The sequence below is a fragment of the Onychostruthus taczanowskii genome, unplaced genomic scaffold (genome assembly GCF_017590055.1).
Source record: "Onychostruthus taczanowskii isolate IOZ18803 unplaced genomic scaffold, ASM1759005v1 scaffold28, whole genome shotgun sequence".
NCBI classification, from domain to species: domain Eukaryota; kingdom Metazoa; phylum Chordata; class Aves; order Passeriformes; family Passeridae; genus Onychostruthus; species Onychostruthus taczanowskii.
This window is the reverse complement of record NW_024500128.1, coordinates 3,832,690-3,857,690: the sequence shown is the minus strand read 5'-3', so window position 1 is coordinate 3,857,690 and position 25,001 is coordinate 3,832,690. Positions and strand designations below refer to the sequence as shown.

The window sequence follows — 25,001 nt, the reverse complement described above, 5'->3', positions numbered from 1 at the left end:
ACATGGCTGAAAAAATAAAAAAGCTATGTATTTTTCTACATGTACATGAAATTGTCTACTTTTGCTCCACTGGAGAAATTTTACTTTATTTAAACACAGCAAGACAAAACATCTTTCCTATAAGTGAGATTCAGGGCCTACTTTACTAAGTTATTACATTTTTAATGTACCCTCATTAATTCTGAAGTTACATCATCTGAACCTGTCATTACATTCTCTGTAACTTGTGTTCACTGGATCCTTTCTAAAAGTGCATATGCATTTTCAAGTATGACTATCTTTTAACAGAAAGGTGTCCCTACAATAAAACTCCTTCCTGACAGCTCCTGCTGCAATAAGAATTGCCTTATCTTTTGAAATTCTTTGTTACAGCTTAGGCTTGGGCAGCATAAACCATACAAGATGTCTCAGACACTTCACATTTTAATTTCTGTCTGAAATCAATTTCTTTTTGTAAGAAGCAATCTTGGAAAAATATGTCCCATTCTGCTTCTTGAGGAGTGCAATTGACCGATTTTGTAATACTTCAAAACTGTTTCTTACTGCACATTATCAAGTTGATACATCTTCATTTGTCAAGCATCTGACTTCCTCTAATGAGAAACATAATTTATCCTTAAGTGGGTACCAGCAGCATTATGGCTGTGTTAATGCTGAGCTCAGTATCAGGTAACCACTGACTGAGTATATATTTATATGTATCTATGTATGCACATACAGGAGCCAGGATGAGTTTTGAAGTTTGTTCTGAACTTTTCCCCACCTTGAGTAGACTTCTAATAGAAACCACACCAACTCAGGCTTTTTCCTAGAGCTGTTTTAATACATTTGACTGCAATATAGATATTCCTTCAAGTCTTTAAATGAGGATCAAAATGACTAATTACAAGCTGAAGCTTGTACATCTGAACCATCTGATTTGGGGACAGCCTTTCATCTTTTTTGACAGCTTTGCATCAACCTGTTATACAATAAAAATCCTGAACATGTAAGACTCAAATCCACCAGTTGATTATGATATTTCCTAAAACAGATAAAATGGAAATGTCATGGATACTACTAAAAGCCTTTTACTGAGTGAGAAATAATTTTCAAAAGGTGGACACTTCAGCAACTGAAGTTATTACAAAAAATGCAATGTTTGGGAAGTGCTGTGTTCCCACAAGCATTTGTTACTCTGACTTATGCTATTTAATATATTTAATATCACTATATATAATTATATCACATTTCACTGTAATACTGAGGGCTGATCTCTAGATCACTATCTCAGTGGTAGCTTACTGAGGCTCCTGGACTCCACGTTGCAACCCACAGAATGTGAGTGACAGACAGTCCAGAAGCAATGTATTCACATTGCTGTGATGCTATGTCTGAGCTAAGCAGCTCCATCCCTCAGCTTTCTTTCTTTCTGAATCTCAGCAGGACACATTAGCTTCAGCACATTATACCTGTTGGGCTGACCCTGCTGTTGGCACCTGTTTGTATGGTTGTCTTGGTTTTTAAAGAGACTTCTCTAAGGTATTGTCATTCACAGTATCCTCTGCAGGACCACAGGATGAAAAAGTCTTGATTCAGTCTTGAAACATATGAAAATAAGTAGGATTTTATACAGCAATATTAGTGCTTATTATGCATATAGTTTGTGACACTCAAGAGCAGTTACAGAAACACATTCCCTGACATTAGAAGCTTACAATCTAAACAAAATAAATTGCACAGAAGAGATCAACATAAAAAAGCAGAATCATTGTTTTCTTACTTTTAGTGTACATCTTGCTAACATATAGGTTTGTGAACAGAGCAATGAGTTAAAGGAGTTATTGTGATTTAAAATAAAAGATAATGAAGAGAGTGATAGCTTGAGGAGTTATTCTAAGAGTGGCTCAAAGAAATGCAGAGCAAAGGATCATTCATGACTGGGAGCTCAGAAAAATAGGAAAACAGTGTAGCAACAGAAAATAGATTTTAATATATTTACTTATCCATATTATTAAAGTTACAGACACTGACCAAAATGCTGTTGCACTAAACTTATTGCTTGATGCCTGGATACGTGACAGATTATACCAGTTTTACTAATTTCAGTGAGAGCTATAGAGATGTAACTCCTTTAAAGAGCCAGCTGAAGACTTTTATTAGCTGAAGGCTAAGGTCAAATCTCAAGCATAAGTTTGGACTACTAAATGCAGCAACAGTATGTCCAAGTGCTGGTATGAGTCTTTTTCGTACAGAAATTGCAACTTCTGCTCACTGTTTTCCTGTGCATCAACAACATAGCCATTTATAGGAAGTATGGTAAATATTACAGAATGCACATTTGAAGAAAGACTTGTTGAGTAGCAGAGGGCTAAATGGTAATAGGCAATATAAAAAAAAGCATAGGCATTCTTTCACCCCACTGGTTAATGTAAAATTGAGTAATAGTAGTAGTGGACTAAAATATTAATTGGAATAACACCATCCATCCAGTAATTCCTAAAATAACGGATTTCTACAGTATTTCTCACTAAAAATGTGTAGAATTTTAGGAGCTAGGCCACAGATACCTCAGCTGTTCAAGTTTATTGGATATGCTTTGGAGATTATTTTGACCAGAGCAAAGTCATGGGTATCAGCAACTTCAAGTATTCCTTGATGTCTAGCTGCTCTCACTTTCACTTCTTTACCTCCACTTTAAATGTCTTGGTAGTTGTTTCTGCTCCTGCAGCGTCCATAATGATAAAGGAGGTAGAGCAGTACAAGGTTAAAAATGGACAACAAGCCAACAGCAACATTAAATCCAATAAAAATATCTGTGAAAAAAAAAGTAAATTAAAAGGGAGTTAATGAAAGACATGTATGTATACCATTTTATATGCAAAGCTAACAGTCTAGTTACATATATGTACAATGGAAATATTTCTGGCAAGATCACATTTACTGGCATATGCAACATAAGAACATAGACTTAAATCCTAGAAATTTATAGATCGCTTCCTGTGCATAGGTGAATCTTACTCCCATGTTCCCATAGGGCAGGAGAGCCTATGTGTAGTTAATGAAAAAAGAAAAATACTTTCATCAGGGATCAGTAAAATGGTGAATATATGCAGGACAGGGGAAATAATGGGACTATTGAAAAGTAACATGTATTGCCTTGCTCTTCTCCTTCCTCCCAGAAATAATATTCAGGCAGGAAGAGGTTATCAGTTCTGTTAGTAGATCATGGATCAGCTGCACTCAGTACAACTGCAGAAATACAGGTGCACAAATATTACCATGCATTTGCAAGCCATTTTTGCTTTGCATTTGTAGAAGGTCTGATGTATCCAACATGAACAAGACCCTCTTATAGCACTGACATCCACACTTCCCTTAGACATTTTCAACAAGTGGAGATCTAGTTTTGACCACAGGCTCATTTTGTGAGCAGCTCATTTTGTGAATATGCTAATTTAATTTCTACTGACATCCTCATTCACAGTAAATCTGGCCCCCACTTAAAGGGAAATCTATTGAATGTGTGAAAGGTACAAAGTTCAGAGCCACTGATGAAATATCTACCTCCCTGTCTTATGTGGAAAATACAAAACTGTTACACTACCTTTCATTTTATCTTTCTTCCCACATTCTTTTGACCAGTTTTCTGTAATCACGGGAGAAACTAGTTCAGCAAACTTCTCAAGTGGACAAGAAGAGGTGCACCCTGGCAATGTGAGGAGATAAGGATCCTTTGAAGTGTTGTTCCGATAATACATTTCGATGCTATATTGCCTGGTTAACAACATTGAAAAGTTTTTTTTAAGAAAGGTTCTTAAATAGAAGGTTTCCTACTTTGAGACAGCATGTTGGAAATAGCCTCTAACATCCTACTCTAGAACCTGTTCTCCAAGAGTGGACGCTTTGTGAAAGACATCTGCAAAGCCCACTTTGCCAAAGCTGTTAATTTAACTGCACAGATCAACAGTCAGCTGAAAAGGTCCTTCTGCAGGCTCCTTGAATGGCACCAGCACTGGGCTCTTCTATGCTAACTGGCTTACCGTGGGAGTTATGTCTTGGAAATGTTTTTGCTATCTTGCTAAATTTATTTTACCCTTTTTTTCCCTCTCATAAGGCTTGTTTTACCTTTTTTCCTGTCTTTCAAAGCATACATTCACATCCAGAAAATGTAATTTTCCCTAGTATTAATATGACTTTGTGCCTATGGGCTGTTAGTAAATTATCTATTTAAATCAAAATTGTATTTTCTCACAATATTTGCAGAAAAATGGTTTTGGGGACGACGGTAGCAAATTCTAAACACTCTTTCTTGCATCAATAAGAAGATACTTGCCCATTTCTGTCTTGGTAGAGTTCAAAAAACTGGCATGCAGCATATGGTGGCAGTTTTCCATTGAAAATATTGAGAGCAATCTGGAGGGCCCCAACTGTGGTGTCATGCTATTGAAGAAAAAAAAAATCCATCCTTTACAGTCAATTAAGTCAACTAGCACTAATCCAGAGTTATGAGACAAGAGTAGCGAGAGAGTGGAAATCAAGGTAAAAGAAAGCCTGTGTAAATTTGACTATAAAAATATGTTCAGTATATTCACCATTGGGAAAAACGTGTTAACTGATTACTACAGACAGCAAGAGGCATTTCCAAAGAGTTACTGCAGTATGTGTCTTACACCATCTGGCAAGATTTTGGAGACAGATACTGAGGGAAAGCAAGATGTGGTTTGAGTAATAAATCTAGTTTTTCAGTCCATTTTCTCTTTTCCTTCCTTCGGTAGTGTCTTTTGCTCCAAGGTCAGATTAAGGCAGTGTACAGTAGAATAATCTAGGCATTTCAAGTGAAGGTACAAGTAGTTTTTTTTTCAGATAGTATACCAAACAAATAGTTTCGTGCAATGACTATTCTCCTTTCTTCCACTTCAGATTTTTTTTTCTATTGTTCCTTCTGTTTGGACTCATACAACGAAATCTCAGTTTGGCTTCTATTTTTATGGGATCCGTTACCCACCCACACGTAGTTTCTTCATCTACCCATTATCCCTGCTTTTGCAGGGATTATAGGAAAGGAGCTGAAGGCAGGAAGTCCAAACACTTTGGTGCATAAATTTTGCAAGCATAAATTTTGCAAGCATCTTTAGGTATATATATATATCTCTTCTAGACCTATTTATATTGTAGTCTAGCAGTTATGGTTTAATTATTATTCAGGTTCTGGAATCTTATAGGCTGATCAGTTTCCAAAATAACACTATACTTGAACTCAGGGTATTAAAGCAGAAGTGAAAAATCTGGATGTACTGCTCTTTCCTCTTCAAAAAGAACATGGTAGTGCTAGAATCATGTAGGAAGGACAGTGAAAAAGGTTTGAGGTATCAAGTAGTTTCTATAGGAGAAAAGATTAAATACAGTAGCACTTGGTCTTGGAAAAGGAAATATGGAAGAGGAGTGACAGAAAATAGTAAATTCATTAGAGACTGAGAAAACATGAATAAAAACAGGTGTACTTTTTTCTTTAACACAAATGTCATTTCACAGGATGTTGCAGATTCCAAAGGTATAAATGAATTTATAAAGTAATTAGGCTAGTTGATGGAAGACAGTCTGTCAAGAGACACTAAACACAGGGACAAATTCTGTCTCAGGAAGTCCCTAAGACACAGATTGATGGAAGGTTTTATTGCTCTCTGCTGGCTTTATTCTGACATTCATCCCTGCCTTTGGCTCTTGTTAGAGACAGAATAATGAATGAGCTAAGCAGATCTTGGCCTGATGAAAGTGCCCCTCTTCACCCTCTAAAATAAATAAAATAATAGCAGTAGTAATGAAAAAGAACCCACAGGGGAGAGGTTTGGAGACACAGCTGAAGTTCTGCTATGTGCCGGTATCTTTGGAGCACTTCAGGAAAGATGCAACTAACAGAAACTGCACCATTAGGTTGTAGGAATAATGAATGATAAAATATACAGTGTTATTTGGCAAATATAGTTTAACTAAAACTGAAGTGAGATCCATACCTATACCATGTTCTTGTACTGATTGGTGTTTACCTTAAAACACCGATCAGTACACTTAAAGCACTTTAGTTAAACTGTAGTTTATTATTCTTTCATTTAACTTACTGATAAAATCAAAGCAAGATTTATGAAAGATGAAAATACTCACTGCAGAGTAGACCTCCATTTTTGTTGGTTTTGAAGAATTGGCAGCTTGTTTAATACTGTTTAAAATAATATTCACAAGAACACCTTAAAAAGATGGGAAAAAAGGGAGTGGAAAATGAAGGTGTAATGTTTGAATGGAAACAAAAAAGACAAAATATTTAGAGTATCAAATATAAGACATTACTCAGGCCTCATACTCATTTTTCAGTTTAATACAATTTTGTGACTACAGAGAAGATATTACAGAGGAGAAATATATGATTCATCATCCAGGTCAAGTGAAGAAGCAGGATTCACAGGAAATCATTTAGAACCATCCTGAGAACTGGTGATAATGACACTTCCAGTTCTGTTATGCTGGGATCTCTCCATTATTTTTTTGCTTTTTTGTAGTGTTGGAATAATGACAGCTGTGCTGGTCCCTTCCTCTCTACATACTTAAGAAATATTTTAACTATTTACTTCCAACATGTTGCACATTATTCATTCTTTGCTTTTTCCAAAGTTCTTTTGTACTTCTTCTCCAGCCCAAAAGTGTTCTAAAACCAATGGGTAAAGGCAGCAGAAATTCCCTGAAGCACAGTTTATATCATTCTAAGGAAAGAGGATGTAACTGGTATGCCAGTGAACATCAAATAGTGTTGACCGTGTGATATGGGCATCTGCCAGCTAATAGGCTTTACTGCAGATTGGAGCCTGTAATTACTATATATTCAGTCCAGTGATGTGAATGCCCAGGTGATGGATCTGCTAATAATTCTTTACCTAGATCTGCACAGTAGGTGCATTAGAAAGCCTAGCCTCAAATGTTCCAGCCTGCAAATCTTGAGACTCAGTTGTTTGGATTTCCTGCTCATGGACACCTGGGGATCATATGAGCAGGAATATGTGTCCTGAAGTAGTGTCAGAATGTGCAGCAGAGTCTATGTACCCCAACTTTGGAGCTAAGCAGTAGTTCCCAGTTCTTGTAGTTCTTGCAGTATAGACATAACTGGAATCTCTCAGTTTTTATTCTGATCAGATTGTTTAGGAGCAGCTTTGTATCACTGAGAGAGCTACAAATGTGTTGCCAGTGTTTTGACACAATGTGTAACCAGTACATCAAAGGGAAAAAGCAACAGTAAACAATTAGAAGAAATGCTGGAGAAACAATCTAACCTACTATAAGATAAGTAATGATCACAACCATGAGGGCCTGATTTGTTTCCCTTTGTTTTCTATAATATTTCTAAAAAGTCCAAATCACTTAAAAAAATCTGGAAAACCTGAAGATAGTAATTTTTACACCTTGTTGCAGTATTTTATCCAAGAAAGTGCCAATGTTCAGCACATATTTGAATTCTTAATATGGCATCCAATGTCCATAGTTTCAAATCAAGAGTTTGTTTGGATGATTTTGCATTAGTAAAGTGTCAGGATTTTCCTTTCTTAGAGCTGTGCATTTTTTTTATTTACCTCCTTGTAGTCTTGATTTCTCTTCTGTTTTATAAACCCCAAATAATGACAGTAAGGACAATTCTGCCAGTTTTTCCATCTTGTTGATTACATCTTCAGTGGCCCATACAGGGAGAGTGTAATTGTGAATACCCTAGTGGTAAAGGAAAACAAAACAATGTTTATAATGCATTGGTTTCCATCATCCTATCATCTACCCTTACACTATTTAGTTTAGACTTTCTGAGGCTGTGCTGGAAATCTCTGCACGGTATGGTTTCACTCCAGAGTATGCCCTGAAACACATTTTGTGGGAATGGGGCTTGGCCTGAAGTGAGTGAATGGGAAGAGCAGAAGCACCTGAATGAAGGAGATTCTTTGTAGGTATAATGTGTTCTTGCTATAGAGATACATGTTTTTAGTGGGAAATATTGCAGATATATGTCTTCTTCTTTTCCTTTCTCTGGGTCTTCAGGTTATAAATATGTAAATTTTCTCTGCCTTCCATACAGTTGTCCACATACCAGTTCTATCACTGGGCAGCTAGAGACAAGTGTCACACCCCAGTCATATAAAAGTGACGGCGTCTTATCATGTTTAATTACCTCAGTTTGTAGAGGATATGTTCAAAATCCTTCATGCACTGCCAGTAGTGACTGGGGCCAAATGGAATTATCCCATATTTGGGGTCAGTTTTTTAACTGATAGCAATCACTGTCTCAAAAATTTTTAACGGATAGACCTTTCATGATCTGTCATGTTCAAAATCTTAAGTATTCTGATGTTTACCAGTTAATAGTTTAAAGCTAATAATTTCATTTCTCTGTTAAAAATCACAAATCTATTATAGCCATCATGCTGAATAATTCTATAGCAGCATATTGAGAAGGGGGAAAAGGAAATAATGGGAATGGTAACAGTTTCTCAAACATGAAATGGAAATGACAATCTCCCAAGCTGTAGACCATATTTTTCTGTTATTTTTTATCAAAGCACTAAAATGTAACTTAGATTCAAATAATAAAAAAAAAAAAAAGAAAAAAAAAGAAAAAAAAAAGTAGGAGACAATACAACTCATTCCAGTGAAAACACATTGCCATGGTTTAATTGAAACACAAAGCTGGAGTTATAGTCCTCCCCGGCATCTAGTGATTTATTTTTACCTCACAATGTAGAGTATCATATGTATTCCAGAGCTGGAAATTGTCCAGTATTTTAAGGTGGTTTAGTTCAAGCCCTGTGTTGACTGCCATTGTTTGTAAAAAATCCTGTGGGGAAAAAGTGAAGAGTGTAGTACAAATGCTCAATACACATGGAACATACATGCAGATAGATTCACTAACACCCACCATTTTCACAGAATTTTCACAGAATTAAAGACTAAGCTGAGTTTGAAAGGACCTGTAAGGATCATTGCGTGCAACTCCTGGCCCTGCACATGACATTCCTAAGAATTGTTCCATGTGCCTGAGATCTTCTTGAACTCTGTCAGGCTGGTGCTGTGACCACTTCCCTGGGGAGCCTGTTCAATGCCTGACCACCCTCTGGGTGAAGAACCTTTCTCTAGTATCTAACCTTTTGGATGTAATAGTCTGATCAGAGAGAGAAAGCTAGATAAGCTTTCCTATGAATCAGTCTGGGAAACTTTAGGGAGCTGGAGAGAAAGAATTCTAAACAATCTGCACCTGGTGTTTTGTAATAAGCTGTTTTGCCCATAAGGTTGTTTGCAAATGGGTGTCTTGTTAATTAGCCAGTCATGTGAAATGTATTGATTAAATGACCAATCAGGTCCACCTGTATTGGACCAGTATAAAAGAAGTGGTTTAAGCTATTTTGCTGCTTTACTTTCTGATTTGACTCTGTGTCATCTCTGATCCAATGATAACATAACATAAACAGGGGTTTAATTTTTTTTCACTTAATTTTTGTATTTTAACAAAAGGAGAAAAAATGTAATTCCTTAAATTCCTTAACTTCTGCAACTTAGTTACCTTCCTTTTTCTCACATCTTGTGTTTGTTTGGATTTTTGTTTCTTTGGGTTTTTTTTCTCTTACCTTGTATGGTTGTATTCTACTTTGAAATTCTTTTGATGTTTGTGTTTCTTGCTGAAGTTCATCAAAACGGGGACAGTTGGGCAGAGGAAAGTTCAGCCTCTGAAACATGAAAAGGAAAACTTAGAATAGTTCTAAAATTATCAACACCCCTCTGTTTTTTTTGTTGCTGAGATTAATGGTGTAATATTTTTTAAACAGATTTATGGTTGTGCTAGACCTACTCAATAATTGTTTGGGTACCTTAATCATGAATTCAGTTAACATAAGTGATAGACTGTGGTATCTTGACTTTTCAATGGCTACTTGTTTCTGTGATAGCTTGATTTCACTCAATTTAACTGATTTTGGTAAAAAGAAATTACGCATATCTGTTAAGGGATTGCTTTGAGAAATGGGTCAGGGTCCATGATCAGAAATTTTTAAAAGCTACAACGTCCCTCTCATTTTCTGTATTTCCCCAGATGTAACTTAACTTAACTCCAGCTGGTACTGGAACCTGAATTGCTTCTCCATCTATAAATCCAGGTTTCATCTCTTTGGAGGTAACCAGTGGATTATGGTAAGCATTTTAAGTACTACTTAATAGAAATTGAAACAAGAGTGATGAATTGTTCTGAAGTATCAAAAAGCTATGGGCCTAAGGTCTCTGTTATTCTTTAGGGAAATGGTTCACTTTTAATTACTCCAAGTGTGTGCTTTATGAGGTCACATGATAGTACATATTTGACCTGAACAACATGTAAATACATGCATCCTTCAAACCCTGAGCTCTGGCAAATATGTTTTATATCAATTGCACAAAGACAAATAATTCCTGATACACCATAAAATGTCAGTGAAAAGCCACAGTGAAGAAAACAAGCTTGTGCTGGTTTAGCAGTTGATGCCACATCACTATAGCATTTTTGACCCAGCACTAGTATTATCCTGTAACATTTACAGACTGCACTTCCAGCATGTTTCCAGTGGGACATTGGCAGCAGCCACCAACAGACCTTAGCCCGCTTTCATTTGGATAGATTTCCAATGGTCCATTTTTTCTGTAACAGTGGCACACTGAAGGATGAAAGCTCAAAGTTGCAATATGAAACTGGGGAATGTTGTTTAATTACATAATAACAAATGTTTCTCTTGCTGTATGTCTTAATTATCCCTCTCTAGGTGTTGTTAATCAAGCCACTCCCTTTGGCTTCATTAAGCAGTACTCAGTACTGTTGCCTGTCAAGTCTTGATTGATGTCAGTGGCTTAAAAATGAACTGTGGTTATGGTTTTTATACAGGACTGTACCTGGCTTCAGTTTCTCTCTTTGTGTTTCTTGGGGCTTGAAGATAACTTCAAACATCTGCTTGGTTTAACAAGGGAACAGTGTTTTTTTTCCAGGTGGTTTGCATGATAAAAGGCATTTTGTGTTGCTGCAGAGGTGTGTTTGAGAGAAGCATCAATACTCACTCCTGAAGCAGCCACAGAAGTGATGAGGCACTAGAGACTCCTACAAATGAGCTTGCCTTCCTCAAACAGGTTATTTCATTGCACTGTGATTATATGTGTGTATATATGGCCAAAACTCTAACCACTTTGATGTTTTCTTGTCTTCTGGTGAAAGGGCTTCCTCTGGTGTCCTGTATTTAAATAACAATGACAGTGTTCTTTTCTGTTTAGGAACAGGGTTAAGTTTGTGGCTGAATCACACTTGTCTAATCCAGTTTGTGGGAACCCTTTCTCTCTGTACCTGTTTTCAAACATGGTCTCTAAGAATGGAGCAACATCAAAGGGAGAGAGGTGTGGCAGCCCCCTAATGAGTGAGTCCATTGTCTAATGTTGGTGATGGGTAGTTATGTAACAGAGGGTTTGTACAAATTTTCTTAAAGTCAGCTTCTGTCCTCAAAGCCAGAAGTAAATGAGGCTTTCTGTTATTACACTCACAAGCTTTTTATCCTTGTTGGCCACACTGTTCCTTACACAGTCCTTGTCACAAGAGCAAGTGAAATTAAAATCTAAACCTGAATCAGCCAGAGTGAGCTATATGAAGTAAGACTTCTACAGGACCTATTATTCAGGTATGTCTACTCTTGATCTGCAAGAGAAGTGCTAGGGTTTCATTAAATGTTTCCATAGCACTGAGCATAAAAGAGCCCTTGTGTGTAATTAGAATGCCTAAGTGCTACCAGAATGGGAAGGTAATAATTTTGAGGTCATTATTGTGGCTGGTGGAAATTCAATTCCTTGAATAAACTATGGAAAAAACTTGCCAAAGAGACAAGATATGCCTAGTTGAATGCTGTTTAGAAAAGCACTTGTTTCCTGTAAAGATTTAGGACAACTTTCCTAGAATACTGCCCAGAAGTCTTCTGGTCAGAAGAAATAACCTCAGAGAAAATGGTGGTGTGTGTGATAATTTGGGTATTCTGCAACTATGGAAGGAGGATTTTCATGTAGCTGTTCCAGTTGACCTATGGCACACTTGTCAGCCAGTAGCTCCATTTGATATTTTCTATTATATTGAACTAAAAAGCTTTAAAAAATGCTTTTTAACTATTTTCCTTTTTTCTGTTCTTTTGCTTCTGTGAAAGTTTAGGACCTTATAGAATGCTTCTAGCCAGTACTCACCTGCTCTGCTGTTTTTTGAAAAATGTGGACTGGAATGGGTTGCCAGAGAAGGTCAGGGTTCCAAATTTGGCTGCTGGTTGGTGGAAAGAGGCCAGAAAGATATGACTGGGCACTCATAATGGTGCGATCATAATCTGTACTTTGGATGTAAAACTGAAAATAGAATGGCAAAGAATTAAAGATAAAATGGAAAGGATAAAATTTTAGGGAAATTTTATTCAACTTGTCAATACTGACTTCTTGTTTTTAGTGTTATATTTTTGCATAAAGTCAAAACAGTGAAACCGTAACTCAGCTTTCCAGATCGCTACCTCAGTTTCACAAATGGAATTTCTAAGGCATCTTTTAATTTGGAATCTAACCTTCAGAGTGAACTGAAGGAATATGAAAATATGATTTCAAAGAAGGATGGTCTCTATCTTATTTTTCTCAATCTTAACATTGATACATATGATTTAGTGGTGGACAGGTTAACAATTGGACTTGAAATTCATAAAGGTCTTTTCCCCCCTAAATGTTTCTATGGTCTATCAGTGATCAGGAATGTTAAAGCACTCAAAGATATAAACTTTTCTTGGAAGCACAGCAAAGGTCTTTCATACTTTCCCATAATGCATGCCTCCTAAACAGACCAAAATGTTAGAGGTGTCTTCTCCACAATAGATCTGTACTGTGTGATAAGCACATCCAAAGAGCTATTAGACCTCTCTGTTACAGGAGGAGGTGTGTAAGCATGGCCCATCACATGACTGGAGAAGTATTTATCTGTACAGTGACCATTATTATCTTAGTCTGTTGAAAAATTCCCAACTTATTCATCGTGGAGCTGTTCAGTTTGGGAAAATTAGGTTGTGAAAGACCCAAACAGAATGTAAGTCCTGAAAAATAGATGTTATTCCGTTTTTACCTTGACCTAAGTCTGACTTTCAAAAATGTTTTTCTATTACCCTAATTTCTTCATTAATGAAATGAGCGTAATAATGTGCTTTTATAAATCCATATTTTCTCTGCTATGCCAGAGAAACATGCTGCAGACAGTTCTGCTCTATACCTCTTGCCGGTTGTACGTGCTGTTCAAGAAGCTGGAATATCGTTTCCTCATGTACTGCCCAAGTTCAAATAGCTGCTGCATTCCAGTCTGTAAGGCAAGCATATGAATGACTACTAGATTAAGGTTACTAGAGACTTCTAGTGTAAAATTGTCATTTTTTTCTTTTTTCTTTTTTTTTTTTTTCTTCAGCAATCAGCTTTTAAGTGATCATTAACTGATCAACAGTATGTTGTATAACATACTGTTATTGTGGTTTAACCCTAGCTGGCAACTGAACACCATACAACTGCTCTCTCACTCCCCCCTGGTGAAATTGGGGGGTAGGATCAGAAGAGTAAAAGTGGCAAAACTCCAGGGGTTGAAGACAGTTTGATAAGAAAAGCAAAAGCCACACATGCCAGCAAAGCAGAACAATGGATTTATTCACCGCTTCCCATGGACAGGAAGGTGTTAAGCCTCCAGGAAAGCAGGTCCCATCCCAGTTACTTGGGAAAACAAATGACATCAAGCTGAATGTCTGCCCCTTCTTCTTTCTCCATCCAGCTTTATATGCTGAGCATGGCATCATGTGGTGCAGTGTATCTCTTTGGTCAGTGGAGATCTGCTGTCCCAACTGTGTTCCCTCCCTACTCCTTGTGCACCCCCAGACAAACTGAGAGTGGTACAAGATGCAGAAAAGCCCTTGAATCTGTAAGCCCTGCTCAGCAGTAACAAAAACATCCCTGTGTTACCAGCACTGTTTTCAGCACAATTCCAAAACAGAGCCCCATACCAGCTCTTTCTCAGCCAAAAACAGAACAACTGTGTATGTTGCAGGTGATCTAGAATTTTTACTAGAAATGGTCACTTATATCTATGAAGAAATTGTATCTTCTGAAGTGCTAAGATTGCAGCATCTGCTAAAGAAAGGCAATGCCCCTGATTCCATACAAATACTATTTCCACAGAACTGTTGGTAGACATCGATCAACATTGTCCTTTACAATGTATGTCACTTAGTGACAACTGAGAGAGGATGATTGGCAGCCTAGTATTTATCATTGTCATTGCCCTGTTATTTGTCCAGCCTTATACATTTGTGGCTTATATTTCATGCCTTAAGTAGCATTCTTCTGTCTTTGCCTTGGTGTGTCTGCAGTTGTCTTAGGTTGCAGACTGTCTTTTCTGTTATTTATTTCTAAAGCCTGAGCTGAACTTTTTAACTTCTACCTGTCAGAGAAGTACATTCCTACTACTGTTTTTAAAAAGATAGAAAAATAGCAAAAAGCTCTCAAAAAAGCCAATGCCAAAGCAGGGACATCTTAGTACATAAGCTAGAAATAAGACAGTAACGTATTAGTGTGTGAATTTCACAGACCTTTCAAGCCCCTTTCAAACATGAAACACTGAACTGTCTCCATTTCATACTTCTGCACGGTGACAAAATGTTACTACGAAATGTATTGGCTTCCTTTTGCTCCAGAGTGTCACATGTCAGATACAAAGTAGGTTCAGTGCATCCTAGTGAAGCTCTGGACTGAAAGTGGCCTTCTTAGAAGACGCATTGTCCCCAGAAGCAACCTTCTCCTGCAAGTCTCCTCTTGTTTTGTGAATTGGCGGTTGTCAGTCCAGTGAGGAGAGGTGGACTCGTCTCACTTGACTTGGTGGGCAGGTGTCATGTCTTTGCCCTGTTACAGGGCTCAGTACTTAATGGTCATTAGAACTTCATCAATGTTAACAGTACAGTGTTGAAACTTGCCATTTGTTTGAAAGCAGATACACTATCAAGAAGTTGTTGCTTTTGGGAAGGTAATTATAAACCTATGATGAACAAGATTTCAATTTAAAAATAGCTGAATGAAAAATATGGCAAAAATGTTTATGAATTACTGGTATTGGTATTTGCTAATGTCAACTATCAGAACCTGGGATTTGCTAATGCTTTTGAGACGCACACAAAAAAAAATCTTCCCACTTCCTCTTTTAGTGGCATTTTGAAGTTCTTAGAAAAGTCAACATACCTTGGTGAGCTGTCCAAATCCCTGGGGCCACTCACTTTCTTTGTGTAGATCAGTTGGAAAGTTCACAATTGGTGTTCGGTCACCGTGTCGGAAAAGCTGACAACGTAAGCAATAAAAACCCCTTGAGTTCATTACTGTTAACACTCTTATCTAACTAGTAGTGAAGCATATATTATATTTCCAGTGTCATTTTTCAAATGAAAATGTTGGAGAGTCTGCGGAAACCTGGTGAAACCTGGTCAAGTAAGATGTGAATACATTCTTTAAAATCAAGATTATGTATAATTATATTAGAATTAAGTGGGCATAAGCCTGATGATTCTTCCTCCTAGAACATTAAATTGATCACCCACGATGTTTACGTTGGGATTGTGTTCACACAACGTTGGGATTGTGTCCAGCTAGGCATCTGGACAGGAAATATGACTGAATTTTGGAGGCTGAGTGCCTCTGAATATTAAGCCAGTTATTGATGTGCTTAGATTAGTATTTAATTACTTTATCATAGACACTTGAAAATTTTTGGTAACCTTTCCTTCATAGCAGTATCTTTAAAAGTAATTCTATGTACATATGGATCTTATGCTCAGTTTCTCAATCATCCTAAAATATAAAGATAAAAGAGTATAAACATTTACATTAAATACTTTATTAGTACTGTTACATGTCTTTAGGATTTTATTTTTATCAAATTTGGAGAGAGCAAAGAGCTTGGTTGCTTTACTATTCTGGACACTCCAGCATGGTGAGTATTAGTGTGATGCATTCAATCATATGATTTTTAATCAGAAAAATTAAATGAGTATTGTTGTGTTTTGATTCCAGCATACAAAAGTGTCGCCCTCATTTCTTAAGATTTTCTAAGCCTTCTGATGTTTGCATTCTTTTATCAAACTTTCTCACACACTTTCTGTAAACAACTTATTGTTTTGCATTCCTTTATGGAGGAGAAGAAACTTGATGGACTGTGGGCTTGTCCAGTGTCCGTGGAGAGGTGGCACTTTCACCCTCCAATCCTATGTCACGTTTGGAAATCTATAAATGTAAGAGTCAGAAAATAAATCTCTCTCTTCCTGGCCTGAGAGCAGCAGTGTGTCTGCGTTGTGTTGTCTTGTGTCCTATAGCGACACAAAAGAAATTACAGCCCTGGATTAAATGGTTCTGAAAGACTGAATTATTCCCCCTAAGCATATGCTGCATAAGCTTAGAAAAATTAAATCCACAGAAGTTTCTCATGAAACAAAATGCTGACCCAAACTGTTGGAAAAATTACCTTTGCTTATCAATGTTCCCATCGCCAACTTTGTTCCTGACTTAGCACAATAAAATGACAATGTAGCAGCGTGGTATATTTGTTAATAAAATGACATTTATGCCTTAATACCTCAGTGGTACAAAACTTGCTTATAATTAATACTCTCCATTGCCTCATTAAGCCACATCATTCTTGCCCAGACAGCAGAGAGGGTTGTTCACACTAGTTAGTTTGCCACTCCCACTGGGAGGTGTTTCACATTTATATTTTTCAAAGTAAACACCAGCGGTGTGACTTAATGTTTTAATTGCAACACACACCCTTTCCATCAGCCTAATGCACAGGAACCTGTGCTAGAGCGGGTACTTCAGAGATGGAAAATACTGTCCAGTAAAGGCAAATATGATTGGATTTCTCCCTCTTTTCATTTTCTACAATAGACAACAAAGTTTGCTAGAGTATAAGTTACCATTAGAACATGTATGTTTTTTGTTTTGACAGTTTAATTTCACTATGTGGCCAACCTGAAATGAATATGTTGCAGTGAATCAAGGAGGGTTTTCACCCTCATAATCAAGTTTGCTTTTTGGGTTTGTTTTTTTTCCTTATCCTTGCAATTTTTAATCCTCTTTAAATCTCATTTCTTATAATTTTGAATCTCAGTTGGTTCTTTATAACAATTTCTCAGTGCACCTGTAGTGAAGAGAAGAATAAATGAAGAATTGTGTTGTCTGGTGGCTGATTCAGCTGTGTGCAAGAAAAATGAGTGAGAAGGACTTTTGTACTACTGCTCATTTCCTTATTTTGATGTATATAGGTGTCAGGTAGGATTCATTAGTTTTTCTGGACAAGCTGGTACCTGTGTCAAGAATGAAGGTTAAATTCCCAATTACAGTATAGCTGCATCCTCTCTTGTTAAATTATCCATCTCCACACAAAAGCATTTTTATGGATAATTGACAATTGTTCAAACTGACTGATATGTTTAAATGACTATTTTTTATGTATATTTTAGGCAATACCTAAGAATAGATCAACACTTGGCCTTTTTGTTAGTGAAAAGAATAAATATACCCTTTTTATTAGTGAAAAATTACTGGCAACATGTTAGATTTTAAATGCTGGTTTGTGATGTTTTGTGTTCAATGTACAGCATGAACCTGAGTGTGTCACAACAGTCAACCCCTAACAGCTTTCGGTAAGCCAGAATAGCATTTTATCTGAATAGAGATTAGTGTGCAAAAAGATCAAGATCAAAAGAGATATTGAATATGTGAGCAGGAGACATAAAGAAAAAGATTTTATTTTTTTGTATCCTTAAGCAATTAAAGGAGTGGAGGTGTGCTCTTAAGTCCACACAAAATAGGAAATAATAATTACGCTCCTTGTTCATATTTTGCACCTTCATTGCACAGTGTCGTATAAATATGAGGTGAACACTAAGCTGGAAGCAGCAAGAAGGGAACAAACACTTAAAAAAGCAGAACCCCATTTTTAGGAATTGAAGGACAAAGCTTCTTAGCCAACTGGTTTTTGTATGTGCACAAGCCTCCTTGCTACTTCTGAAAGTGACTTTGCTTAGGCTGAAATGATCACATGTACAACCACTTAACCTGAAAGATCAATTCATTCACTCACAGCTACATCTTAGGGGACTTTTTCTAAAATTTGAAACTGTGTTTTTCGTTAGAACACCTGATAGGAAAAGAAACCGTATCACTGCAGATCTTACTCATCAGTATATGTTTCTCACGAGTATAATTTCTACTTTGTTAAAAATGTGTGGATTCTTCAAATTAATTTTAAAAAAATGTGTGCTGCAGCATTTATTACTCCTGGCCTACAGATTGCCTTCCTGACCTTTCAGGAGACACAGAACATGGCAGAATGAGAGAAGAGGAGCAAGGAAGCATCATAAAACTTGAAAAGGCACCAGAAATCAAGGAGGGGATGGTAAGGGGAAAGTACACAAGAAGAGCAAAGCAGATCTGTTTGGTATATTAATTTTGGCACTCCTTTTGAAGTGCTTCAGTTCTCTAAAGGAGTAGATGAATAATTACCAAATTCATTACCCTCTCCTTCCACTCTGATACAACTTGAATCTGATTTGGTGTCTGGGTTCATCCATTCACTCTTGGTAACTTTGTGAGCATGATCACTTCATATGAAAATGGTCACATGACTCAGACTTTGGCCAGCATTTGCTTCCATTGTTGTCAGGTGAAAAATCATATTGGAGACAAACTGGTGCAGGGGCGGGGGTGCCCTGAGAATATAGCATGTGTAACGTACACACAATATATATAACATCTTCATTTAGAAACGCCATGAATTACAGTGAAGTATGTGTCTCTGAATAATAGTGAGCCCCTTGCAGACACTTTCATTGACAGGCTTAAATTTAGACAAAAAGATCTCTTACTTTGAAGCCAGCAGTAGGAAGGAAGAAACAAAAGTGAAGTGTAATCATCGTGCTGCCAGTTCAGGGAAATCAGATGTAGAAATACTGAGCATGTCTAGTCAAGGTTTCAGATGGCTTGGCTTGATTAAAGAAATCACGCTCAGAGATAACATGTTCGGTCAGCGCTTCCTATCCTGATTTACAAGAAGAAAAACATGATGAAACCACAATGCCTCAGAAACCACACCTCTTTGTATATATGACAGGTGAAATGTGTGTGTGTGTAGAGGCAGAAGGTCCAGGTCAGAACTTCTGTAAACAGAGGCAATAAATCAGTACTTCGTTTCCACTTGGGTGCCTGATTGTCCTACATATTTCCTATTTTCTTCTTTCTTTAAAGTTTGTGGTTTCAAATTTAAATTCTGCCTTTAATCTTAAATTCATTGCACAAGAGTTATGGTAAAAAATAATGTTTACATGTAAGCAAAGAAATTGAAAAAGCATTTTGACAAATTGGCTTGAATTAGAGCCTTTCAGAGAACTGGGCTTGTGGCCAATAATCAAAACACACAGAATCAGCACAAAGTTGGAAGTTGTGAGGAGAGAGTGATTCACGTTCCCAGGCACAGCACAATTCTAGAAGTGAGAAGAAGTGAACATTTACCTGTGTTTCTTCACCCCTGCAGATGTATTTTATATTGTGCAATTCTGCTAAGAAAGTTTTAAAAAGTCATTGTGACAATTTTCACACTGCAGTAATACTCCCAGGTGAAAACATAGTAACTTACAGGACAGCTGGACAATGGCTATTGAAGTATGTCAGAAAGATGCCTTTCAGATTTACCTTGACTGTAGCAATACCCTCATTATATCCCATTATATGAGTGATATATTCACTGACGGGGTCAATTCCTATGCTGTATATTTATACTAGCAATCCTGTTTCTATGAAAATTCAGTGATTTCAGAAGGCAAAATTCAATAGACCATATATAAACCATGCCTTGAGAAAAAAGATGTATATTGTGTTAAGATTAAACCTATTGTAACATTTTATGTGATTGGTCAGCCTAAGCAAAAGTAACAGGATTAAAAGGAAGACAGTCTAAATGAAATTCACCTACTCTTTAATGTTTATTGTGACAAACTACCCTAGAAATTGGTTTTTGGTTTTTTTTGTTTGGTTGGTTTTTTTGTTAGGTTATGGTAAGCAGATGATTTTTGGATAAGAAGTCTCTATCTCCATAGTGGTAACTATTCCAAAACCATTCTGCAAAACCATTGCTTTTCAAAACACAATAACAGCTACAATTCAATTAAAATCTCGTTCCTTTCAAGCAGTTAATGCTCCAAGGCTTGCTGTCTACCTGTTTTCATCTGTGTGTCCAGTTCTCCCTGTTACCAGTGAAAAAACATGTAAGTTTATTTCTCTGTGCAGAATGTTACTGCAGTTAGCGTCAGGTCCCTGCTATGTGTGGTGTCTCAGCAGGAGTAGGAACTGGTTTTTCCTGTGTACTCTGGCCTTGCTCCAAGCTGTGCATGCACAATACACCCAATGTGGCTATACATGAAGTGCTCTATCTAGAGTCAGAAGAGATGTTTTGGACACAGTACTTCTGCACACATAATGTCTCAAATAGGAAAAGGCTGAAGGAGAAGATCTTCAATTACCTATTTATAAAAGTTCATTCCAATCCCCTCAACTTTGTACAGAAAACATTCCTTTGGACTAATTCTTTATCATTATGCCTTCTATTTATAAAAAGAATGAAAAGGACCATGGTTCAAGCTTTATAATCCAAAGTACTACATTGAATTAATGTCTCCTTTTCTAGAGGTATTTGGGAAAGTGACATTGAAGTAGTGTTTAGCTACTTTGAGATAAGAAATGGCCCAGCAAAAGAATTATTAGAGTCTGTTTTCAGCCTAACTGAAGTCAATACAACATGTCTCTTAAATCTCCACTTAAAAATGCCTGTCTGTTTCGTTTCTCAGTGTACTGCTGTGTCAATTCCGTTATTGTGAAATGGAAAGTATTTATTTTGTGTGTTTATGTGTGGTAACTTCTGTAACATGATAAGCTTCAGCTTGCAAGCATAGAAGAGGTAGGTCCATAATCACCAGCTCTCACACTATGCATTGGAGTGTCAGCTAAACTAAGGAAGAATAGGTAAATGTGGACTTTGCATCTTTTAATTGCGCTGCACTATGCATCTACCACAAAGTCAGTTATCTTGAAATAATAATTAGGAGATTAGGAGAGGAAAATTTGAAGATGAAAGTAGGAGATTAATTAATTAGGAGATTAGGAGATGAAAATTCTAAGAACTAGAAACATTTTTATCTTTCTTTAGGTGAGGTCTTTAAACTCAGTAAGCAAAAGGACAGCAGTACTTATTTCTAAGTTTGAAGACAAGCAAAGAGACTGTACACCTTGTCTGATTCAATAGACATGTAATTCTGTCCCTGTATTCCCCACAACAAAACAGAGAACGTATCTACTTACTACAACCACAAACTTCAGTTCTCGCGCTGCAGTAGTCTGTTGAAGCAGAATGAGAATAATGTAAAAAGAAAAACACAGGATCCTAGACAAGCTGGGAAGCCGTATCACACCCATTCTGACAGAAGAGGAAAGAAAGGCTTCGTAGCTCCAGCAGCTGCTCAGGCTCAACTGTGAAATGTCAGGCTGTACCTTCAGAAGGGGTGGAACTGCCGCTGGTGCATTTCAAATCCAAGAGGAATGTTGTGTGACTACGCAACAAATTGCATCGCCCTTTGTTTTCAAATTACTGTTTACATTCTTTTAATCAAATCATAATTCAGTTCCTTTTTTCCTGTAATATTTTTCTCTTTTGGAGTGTGAGGCTAAAGTCAAAATACAAAGGAATTGCTAAGCATTGCTAATATTTCAACCTACTTGTTCTGTTTTGACTTTTCTGTGCCTGGAATTTTTCCAAACTACAGCTACAAGAATGAACCACGAACCAGGCAATAGTTTCTCTTTGCTGCTCAGTTAGCCCACTTTTCAGCTTTCTTCCCCTCCCTTTTTATCCCCCCTTCCACATTATCATTGTAAAATCAGAATAATTGTTTAAAACAAAATTTCATGTAGGTTAAAATTGCCAGTCCCTCACATAAAATACTCAAAAAAATTTCGCGACAAGTATCTTCTTTAAGATCCTTGCTGGACAGTTATTTGCCCTTCAATTTGTGTGTGTTATTTTTCTTTTCCCTTGGAGTATTCCTAGACTTGCTCTTTGGAACTGCTTATGTCAAGATCTTTTTTGGCCTCAAATCTTTAAGAAATTTCTTGTGAACGAGTCCTGGATCTCACATTTTTTATTATTACTGATTAAAAGCACTCTTTCTGACAGTAGTTCGGTGGCTTTGAGGAGATTGCTCAGTTTGCCTCTGCTGACTTCCTCTCTACAAAATAAGAATGATACCTGTAGACATGATTTCATAAGCACTTTTTGAGTAATAAATTAGTTTGCAGAGATCTTTAAGTAGAGTTCTTTAAATGCTAAAACTTTAGGTCTTTTGTGTATTGTTATTCCATTCCTGTCATGCCCAAACCTGTCTCAGGGTCTTCTGCTGAGCTCTCTGCAGCAGAAGCATTTTCTACAACAGGTGCTTCACCATTTACCAGAAATTCCGTCTTTAAGGCCCTAAAGCCCACTAAGCCTCAGGTGTCCTCTCTGAGTTGTGTGAATGTTGCCTTTATGTATCCACATTGTCTGATGGATGGGACTGGATGGGAGGAGTATACAGGTCCCAAACTTTCCTGTCTGTCTTCTCAGTCCATTCCCAGTTTTCAACAGCTGGACTTCTTTCTTCCTCCACTGTTATGTCCCCACCCTCCTTTTTGATCTCTCCTGGTGTGATTTTTGCCTATGCAAAAGCTGCATGAGAGTTATCTATACTTCATAAATATATAATATGTTGTCTTTCTGAAAACAAACATAAGCTGATCATCTTCCTCCATTATTTGAGAGTGTAGGTCATAAGACATACTGTCAGAATACTTTAATATGTCTCAAAACTCAAGAATAGATGTCCTACCTTTTTAATCTATGTAATGGGTGGTTCCTAAGCTATTTGATCAAGGATCACTGTTGGCTCTTGGAATCTTTTCTTATCCTTCTTATGACCTTCTTACGAAATTCATAATTGATTCATTTTTGTAAGATTTGCTGATTTATTGTTTTCATTGATGAGTGTCTATGACCACTGTAGTCTCACTATTATAGAACAATTCTAATGACTTCACTTGAGGACCTGGACTCAATTTTATTGGGGCAGGGAGGAGGATTCTGGATGGCATAATTCAAGAATGTTAAAAAATATATGGCAATGACATTTTATAGAAAATCTTTGCTAATGTCTCTTAAAAATGATACTTTGACACAAGACCAAACCTATGGTTAAGTAGTAGTGATTTCTGTGGTTTCACTCTTTCCTTGGCATGTATGCTGTGTTAGGGAGAGTATTTTGTGCTCAAAATAATAGGTACCACAACAACTTAAGTAAATGCTTGCACATTCCAAAATGGAAAAAAAATTCCCCATATTGGTTAAGATAGAGTAATGTAGGAATCCTGTATACAATCTGTAAGTATGTTGGTAGGATGTATTCAATTTGAAAATTTCCTTGAGTTTCTGGAATTATCTCCATTTCTGCTGGCCATTTGGCAGGTATAAATTCAGCATATTCTGCAGTAACTAAATCCTGGCACTTTTCAGGAAAAATTGCTTCAAAATAAAAATAATAATTAAAAAGGTCCTTCTTAATCTATTTACGGTTGTTGAAGCATTATAGCGCAAGTGAACCTAAACAATTTAAATCATGCTTATGTTAATTTGAATTATTGTCATAAGTTCTAATAGGATATTATGGCATTAAGTAGAATTAACACAATTATAAACTTTAAGTGCACGTACCTATCTTAAAGGCTTGCTGAAGCCTTGATTTGCTTTGAAGTGGCTGTGCTTTATTGTACACAAGGGTTACTTGAGGTAACCACTGCTGGTGGAGCACAACCTACACCCTGAAAGGGTGGAAGTCGCTGCAGTCAAAGCACCAGGTATGAAACTGCTGCCAGCACTCATCAACCAGGCTGCTCACGCAGGGAAACAGCTCAGGTCCTGCTACTGACTGCATGTGCAGATCAGCGCTTAGCATGCTTTGGATTTATCTCCAATCCTTTTTTTCCAAGCTGTTTTTGTTTTTGGGCTGAAAAAGGGAAAATAAAAGATTTGGTTTCAGTAAACAAAGTGACACATTTTCCAAGCACCATTCTGAAACATGAGGAAAACAAGACTGTCTCACAGTCCTGTGGGTGGGGTGTTTTCACCCAATTGTGGGGAGTGGGAAGGGACCAGGAAGTTAATTTGTGACATGGAAAGAAATCACTTACTTCTACTGCTGACAGAACATGAACCTGTATCTTAGACTACAGAGAAAAATTTCCTAAGCACAAAGTTACTAATCTAAGGCAGGTGGGGGGAAGAAAATGTCTACTCACTATTTACTGTCTTCGAATAGTTTCTTGGTCGTCCCAAGTTTGTAATGTGCACCTGGTTACAGGGCAGTCAGAGAATTTCTTCTTGATCTTATAAGATTAAGGTGTTTGCCTGAGACAAGGGAAACCTAATTTGCAGGTTTTTCAAAGTGAACAAATAACTAAGAGACAGAAAGCACTATTCCTCTTATCTTCCCCTTTGAAATGCTGCAGTTTGGTGGTGATTTTATTTTCCAGAAGCAGTGGAGACAAATCTTTTTGCTAAAGGAGGGATTTGAACTTGTGTCTGCCACATCTTGGGTAAGTACTATGAACATTAAATAAAAACAAAAACATACTTCTAGTACTACTATAAAACAAATCTAATTAGTTGATTAATTTGATCAGAGTATGGGTTGTTTTGGGTTTTTCTTCTTTCATTCATTTTTGATAGTCAGTCAGGTCAGTAAATAACCCAAAGAGAAACAGGTGATGAAATTAATGAAAATGATGATTTAGGCTGTCCAGCGCCACCTTTTCCAGGCAGCACAAAA

The 25,001-nt window shown here is 37.0% G+C and overlaps 1 protein-coding gene across 1 annotated transcript; it reads right to left on the bottom strand.

Moving 5' to 3' along the window:
• Positions 1–2,676: 2,676 nt before the first annotated feature.
• On the bottom strand, positions 2,677–21,564 carry LOC121337620 (prostatic acid phosphatase-like). Its single transcript, XM_041407826.1, has 11 exons — positions 21,451–21,564; positions 15,289–15,384; positions 13,289–13,375; positions 12,238–12,390; positions 9,630–9,728; positions 8,738–8,842; positions 7,596–7,728; positions 6,142–6,224; positions 4,316–4,422; positions 3,587–3,756; positions 2,677–2,795 (listed from the first exon to the last, which is right to left on the bottom strand). The coding sequence occupies exons 1-11, from the start codon at positions 21,562–21,564 to the stop codon at positions 2,677–2,679; spliced, it is 1,266 nt and encodes a 421-aa protein (XP_041263760.1).
• Positions 21,565–25,001: the final 3,437 nt, after the last annotated feature.